Source organism: Populus alba, chromosome 7, assembly GCF_005239225.2.
Source record: "Populus alba chromosome 7, ASM523922v2, whole genome shotgun sequence".
In the NCBI taxonomy this organism is placed as follows: domain Eukaryota; kingdom Viridiplantae; phylum Streptophyta; class Magnoliopsida; order Malpighiales; family Salicaceae; genus Populus; species Populus alba.
Window position 1 is genome coordinate 3,979,812 of NC_133290.1, and position 6,582 is coordinate 3,986,393.

Sequence of the window (6,582 nt, forward strand, 5' to 3'; positions counted from 1 at the left end):
TTTGAAATAGAAATTGGCTACTTTGCATTGAATAATATTTGTTTCTTACCTATTTCCCTTTGAGCATAAATTACATTCTCAAACTGCAAATAGATAATGAAGTATCTGATGGACTCAACGATATTTACCTACATGACGAATGTATTTACAGAATGATTTGTCAATTGCGAGCAAGTAAAGGGCACAGATATGATAAGCTCAGGCTACCGCTCTTCTGAGTTGAACTTGTTCCAAGCCTCCTGAAAATAAACCAGCAATAAAATGATAAGAATACAGATATTAGCAAGAATCTCCATGGTCAAAGGCCTAGCTGCCTCAGCCTGGTGGCAGAACAAAACTATGGTTTGGATGGAATACATACTGTATCTTGACTCGTGAAAAATAGAAAAGCTATCGACAGGTTTTTAAGCACTACAGGATACTGAACACTGATGACCATTTAGTGAGAGAGCTGAATGCAGCCTCAACAGATGGGGATGAGTGAAGCAGAGTAATTCTAACCTAATGAGAAGAGTCTAGGCATATTTCTGTGAAGGCTTTTCCATGGGTGTACCAAAGGCTATTTTCCAACAATAAAAATACAAGAGATGTTGTCTTTAAAATGATTTTGTGATCTTGTCAAGCATATTTTCCAGTTTCAATAATCACTGAAGTTGTTGGAAGTAACGTGCAAACCAGTACCTTCAGAAGATCAAAGACCTTCTCACATATGTACTTCTGCTGAATACTTGCACCCCGTTGCTGTAATTTGTCAGGATGAACACAAAGCGTGGCTTTCCTGTAAGCTTTCTTTACAGCTGCTGAAGTTATTACTTCAGTCAATGGAATTGGCTGCCAGCCGCTGTCAGACCCAAGGATCTGCCACAAAAAAATATTTCAAGTAAAACATTGTACAGGCCAGAATGAAAGAAAACTGAAGAAAGGAGGCCAGAAATCTAAACATCTAGAAAACCTAAAAAAGGAAATGAAGTGAACTAGCTGGTGGAGAGTATTAAACAAGAGAAACTCAACCCAGACACCTTAACAACACAACACCTTCTCGTAGTAATTTGGCTATATAAAATATTTATATTCGTTCAAGTTTTATCTTTATATATTATCCAAAAAAGGGTGTAGCAGCAAAAACTTCAATTAATTACATTTTATAAGCATTAAACGAAACCAGAAGACTTCATCATTCCTAAAATGATGCAAGGCGAATACAACATACATATTGTAAAGTTGACAGCAATGCACGCAAGTTTCCTTCTTTCCCGCTGGACCACCTCTTGACATCAGCATCCAGAGTTTCTGCTAATCTCTGCAAGAAAAATTAGATTGGAATTATATGTGAGATATGCAGAGCAACTCTGAAAGTTCAAAAAAATCTTCGTGAAAAACCATTACATTTCTCTCTGCTTGTTCTCTCTGAGCAAGAAGATCCCGCATATTTTTCTCCGCTAGAGCTTTTGCCTGCCATAAAGAGCCAAAACATTACAGACGAACTCCTTTGATGTAAGCAATTGATTGCTATTTACTCAGTAGGAAGAAGATCATACCGCGCGTTCAGCTGTTCGCCTATGCCTTTCTAACCTTGCTTTACACCTTTGAGGTGACTCACCTTCCACCCCTTCAGATCTCTCCATATAGTAGGAACCTTTTTGTACAGGGATACATGGTTCAGAAGCAATAAAGGATAAAACAAATATGTGCAAAGGTGTGTGAGAAGTTTTGTATAAAATTCCAGTTTAAACAGTGTACATACCATTATATACTGAGGGTGAAGAACTAGGTCCCATTCCACCATTCCTGGAAGAAGCAGAGAATTTATCTGAGACAGATCTTTCTACTCGTTCTCTTGCCTCAAAAGCAGTCCTTTCAGACATTACTTTTCCAAAAGCACGCTCGCGTGCCTCTGCAGCAGCTCTCTCTACTGCAGCACGTTCCCTGAGCCTGGCCTCTAAAGATCTGTTATCAGTTAATGACTTCTCCCTAGCCTCTGCACAGGCCTTCTCTAGCCTTTCACGGGCCTCAGTTATTGCTCTTTCCACAGCAGCCCGTTCTGCCCTGTCACGAGCTTCAAAATGTACCCTTTCACGAGCATCAAGCGCTGCTCTGTCAACAGCCATTCTGTCCTTTTCTCTTTCTTTTTCCCTCTCCCTCTCTTCTTCTAGCTTTCTAAGACGTTCCATTTCCAGCTCCTTTTCTCTTCTCATCCTCTCAACTTCTTTTTCCTCTGATGATAGGGTCTTATTGAGATTCTTCACTTTTCTTTCACTTGTATTAAGCTGCTGAGTTGATCCTGTGGTACTTCCTTTTGCTTCTAAATTAGCTGGCTGAGCAGCTTCTATTTTCCTTCCAGTCTCACCTGATTTTTTGACTGCTCCAGTTGACATGAAATTTTCCTTTCTGTCTTCATGATTCATAGCAACTGCCTGGGGGATATTCTTTCTTCTGTCGCTCCTGTCCTGAGCAAATTCCTTCCCTTGATTTGCAATATCAGATTCTACTTGGGTGGCTTTCTTAGTTTTCTCTATGCTCTTTCGTCCAGTGCCATTTCCAGCTTCCCCTACTTTCCTCGTCTTTTCATCACCATAATCTGACACAGCATCATCTTCCACTACATTATTTTCATGTTCTAAGTTGCCTTGAGCCAAACCAGACACTTTTGTTTTTCCACCAGCCTGTGTGCTCACTGTTTCAACTGCTTCTTCCTTGTCACTGATTTTCAGCTCTGGAGGTACCTTGCCAATTTCTTCATGAGCAATCTCCTCAGTCACTTCTTGTTTTCCATTCTTCCCCTCAGGTTTGCCAGCTAATCTAGTTGATCCAAGGTTCCTATTGACTTCCGTCTTACATGCCTGCTTCACTACCCTGCAGTTCTCACCCATCTCATTTAGTATCCCTGGTTTATAATTCTCAGAGCCATCCTTCAGCTTCACCTCAGTGTTTTCCAAGTTGCAGGTCTCTTTGGATGCATCCTCCATTTCTTCTGATGTGCATGTTCCTAGTTCCCTTACTTCTCCCTCTGGAGTCTCTCTTAACTTGCCACTTTCATCTTGCTCATTTGTCTCTTCTAGTTGCTTTTCAGTTGTTTCCTGTTCTAGAGTGTCTCCAATCCCTTCATTTTCAAAAACCTCTTTACATTTCTTCTCATTTCCTTCTTTTTCATTAGCCTCTCTCTGTTTTTTCTTATTTTCATGCTCAATAGCTTCTTTTAATCTTTTCTCATTCTCTTCTCTTTGACGAGCTTCTTTTAATCTTCTCTCTTTCTCTTCTCTTTGATGAGCTTCTCTCAGCCTCCCCTCATTCTCTCGTATTCTCCTCTCATTCTCTTCCTTCTCAAGAGCTTTGTTTAATCTCTTCTCATTTTCTTCTCTTTCACGAATCCTTCTTTGTCTCCTCTCATTCTCCTCTCTATCAGCAGCCTCTCTTAGTCTCCTCTCATACTCTTCCTTCTCATGAATCTCTTTCAGTCTCCTCTCATTCTCCTCCTTCACCAAAGCCTCTTTCAATCTCCTCTCATTTTCTTCCTGCTCAAGAGCTGCTCTTAATCTCTTCTCCTCTTCTTGTGTTTCATAAGCCTCTCTCTGCTTCTTCTCAGTTTCTTCCCTCACACGAGCCTCCTTTATCATCTTCTCCTTTTCTTTCTGCTCCAATGCCTTCTTCAGCCTTCTCTCATTTTCCAATTGTTCAAGAGCTGCTTTAAGCTTCTTTTCATTTTCTTCCTTCTCAAAAGTGCTCCTTTGTCTCCTTTCACCACCTTCCTTTTTATGAATGAATAGTTTCTCATTCTCCACACTTCTAACAGCCTCTTTCAGCCAAGGCTCTTTCTCCTTGTCCTCTGCAGTCTGCTTAGCTTCATGTTTACTTTGTGCTCGTGGAACCTCTCCCATGAGCTCATGTTTTTGTGACCCGTCAGCTCTAGTTCGTCTCTTATCAGTTTCCAAAGACTGCTTGTCCATTCTAAGTTTCTCCTCATCCTCCACTCTAAGAACCTCTTGAGCTACTTGTACCTTCTTCTCAAGCCCTTTCTCTCTGTGAGTCACTTTAGCAGCTTCTGATCTCCCATTGCTTCCCCCGAGATCACGAGCTGGTTTTGATACTTTAGTGTTCTTGGCATATTCCTCCAGTTCATGATCTCCTGTAACTGCTTGTACTTTCTTGCCATTTTCTAGCTGCTGCTGTGATGCTTCCATGGCTGCCATTTTCACCTTCTGCCCTTCATGGATATTTGTGTTCTGCATAAAAAAGTTATCATTATTTGACAAGTCAATGACTTTTCTGGGTACATTTGTTCTCACCAGTTCAAAAAATTGAGTAGCTTCTTTCCATTCACTGGCTTCATCAATTTTATCGGATCCTTGAGATGACAAGGATTCCCTTCCAAGCTTCTCATCAGAAGACATTTTTGCTGCGTTTCGATGCCTTTTCCCTTCTAAAGAATCTGGCATTTTAACCTTTTTCCTATCATCCATTCCGTTCTCTTCACTTTCACAAGTGCCTTGCACCCCTTCATATTTTGTACTACCAGACACATCAACAATCTTAACCACCCTACCTTCTCTATCCTTTCTGTCATTTTTTGAACCCAATTTTGTATGGTTTTGAAAACCACCCCTCTTCCTGTTCATCAATTCTTTTGCACTTTTCAGCTTGACTTGAGCTTTCTCCATAGCTTCTTTTATAGCAGCAGCAGAGGCAGCAGCAGAGGAACTTGCATCTACCTCTACATCAAAGTAAGGTGGAGAACTGTCACCAGCACTCCCTGAGGAAGCAGCGCTTTGACAGTTTGGAGTTGATTTACAAGAATCTCTCTTTTTGACATCTAATGCAGGCGGTGGTCTAGAAGGTGGTGGCAATTGAGAGGGGTGAGTTTTAAGGCTGACATGAGAAATAGTTACAAACCTCTCATTAGGAAGAGAGCCATTTCTGACATATTCCTTATGAGGTCTGACTTCATTTCCAAAAACTAGATCATCAGCGCTACCATTAGCCGGATGTGACATGGTCTTCCTAAGCTTCTTTGCCCCCAACATTTCCCCAGTGAAATCAATATTGAGATGGCCATCATCACTCACCTGCAGAGGTGGGTGCTCGTCATCTGACTTTGGCGAAGACATGGTTTTATCAACCATAAAAGCATATCCAGGAACATCAAGTGGCTGAGTCACATATGTAATTCCATTTGGCATATCTTTGTTGCTGCTTTGAGTAGCTTTATGATATGATATGTTAAATTCCATGATCCCATCAATGGACTCGTGAGAGTCACCATTCGACAAGCATTGGTTCTTTGTATAATTATCTGAGTTTTCTGATAGATATTCAGGGTCTTCTGGTGTCCTATGAATGAGTAAACAGAAAAACCAAATTCTACTATCAGATTTTATCTTTCTGGGGGATATACCAAATAAGATGCCATCACTTTTTACTCGATAGAAACAACCATACAGAACCCACAAAACAATTCAAGAAATCAAATAAAATAAACAGCCAGCAACCACATCAGCTTGCAACCAAAGCATCAAGATTTTCATGACTTTTCAAAATAAACACAACTCCTAATTTTTCAAAGGGAGCATTCTCCTTGAAGAAGCTTCTAGCTATGCTTACATACACTAAAGGAATGCTCAATTCCATGGAAAAAAGAAACCTCGTATTTTTCAGAAAATAACACAAATTTCTCCTCAGAGCACCTGATCATCCAGCCTTGAACTTCACAAAGCACCAACATATGCGTGATCACACCACGATCTATGATCACTGAAGCTAAAATTTCAAAATTAAACCTCATATAGTTTACCTCATGCTAACTTCCCATATACCGTAATCTCCAATATTACACCTTAAATCGACACGCGCACACGCGCACTATATATATATATCAACTTAGCTTTGAAAAGGCTGAAAAATACTTTTAAAAAAAACAGAATTTACACTGGGAATAAGACACCTAAAAACAAAGAAAAACAATGACTGCGCACATTATTTTTACATTATAGATGAAAACAAAAACCACAGAAAAACTTAAAAAAGCCAACTTTAAGAGCACAAAATAACCATACCAAGCTTCATCAGAGGAAAAGTCGCGGCCGTCAGATTGCTTCATCATCAACTCCTCGAAGGAAACAGCAAAGTCAGAGCCATTAAACCCACCAAAAACCTCATTATAATCAAGCCCAGAACAGCTTCTAACATCAAAGAAAACATCCTCGGCTGCTTCATTATCTACCAGTGGGAGATCAAGCACTGGAATCGAAGAGGAAGCTCCACGTGGCGCGTGAAACCCACCGAATATCTCGCTGTAGTCCTCCACTCGAGGAGACAGGGTAGGGGCTCCTCCAAAACGAGGAGGGCCACCAAATACGTCGTCGTAGACAGTTTTGCTGGGGTTCGTGAAGAGTTTCTTCGAGAGCATGTTTGGGTGCTGAGAATGTGGGAGGTTTTCCATGAAAGTGAAGGGAAGAGAGAGATTGTTTTAGGGTTTTTGAAGAGTGTTTATGGGGTTTGCTTTATTGTTTTTTTTTTTTTGTTCTTTTGCAGTTTCTTGCTCTTTTCTCTGCATTGCATACTGTCAGAGCAGCAAAGCTGACAGGGGAA

At 40.6% G+C, this 6,582-nt stretch overlaps 1 protein-coding gene across 2 annotated transcripts; it reads right to left on the bottom strand.

Annotated features, from left to right (window-relative positions):
- Positions 1-6,582, bottom strand: LOC118063291 (uncharacterized). 2 transcript variants are annotated; one of them, XM_035077305.2, is made up of 8 exons: positions 6,048-6,582; positions 4,284-5,325; positions 1,745-4,220; positions 1,539-1,636; positions 1,387-1,452; positions 1,211-1,300; positions 682-858; positions 1-239 (listed from the first exon to the last, which is right to left on the bottom strand). In XM_035077305.2, the coding sequence occupies exons 1-8, from the start codon at positions 6,431-6,433 to the stop codon at positions 204-206; spliced, it is 4,371 nt and encodes a 1,456-aa protein (XP_034933196.1). In that variant the 5' UTR covers positions 6,434-6,582; the 3' UTR covers positions 1-203. The 2 variants fall into 2 exon arrangements, with proteins under 2 accessions (XP_034933196.1, XP_034933194.1); XM_035077303.2 differs by having other exon boundaries at positions 1,745-5,325.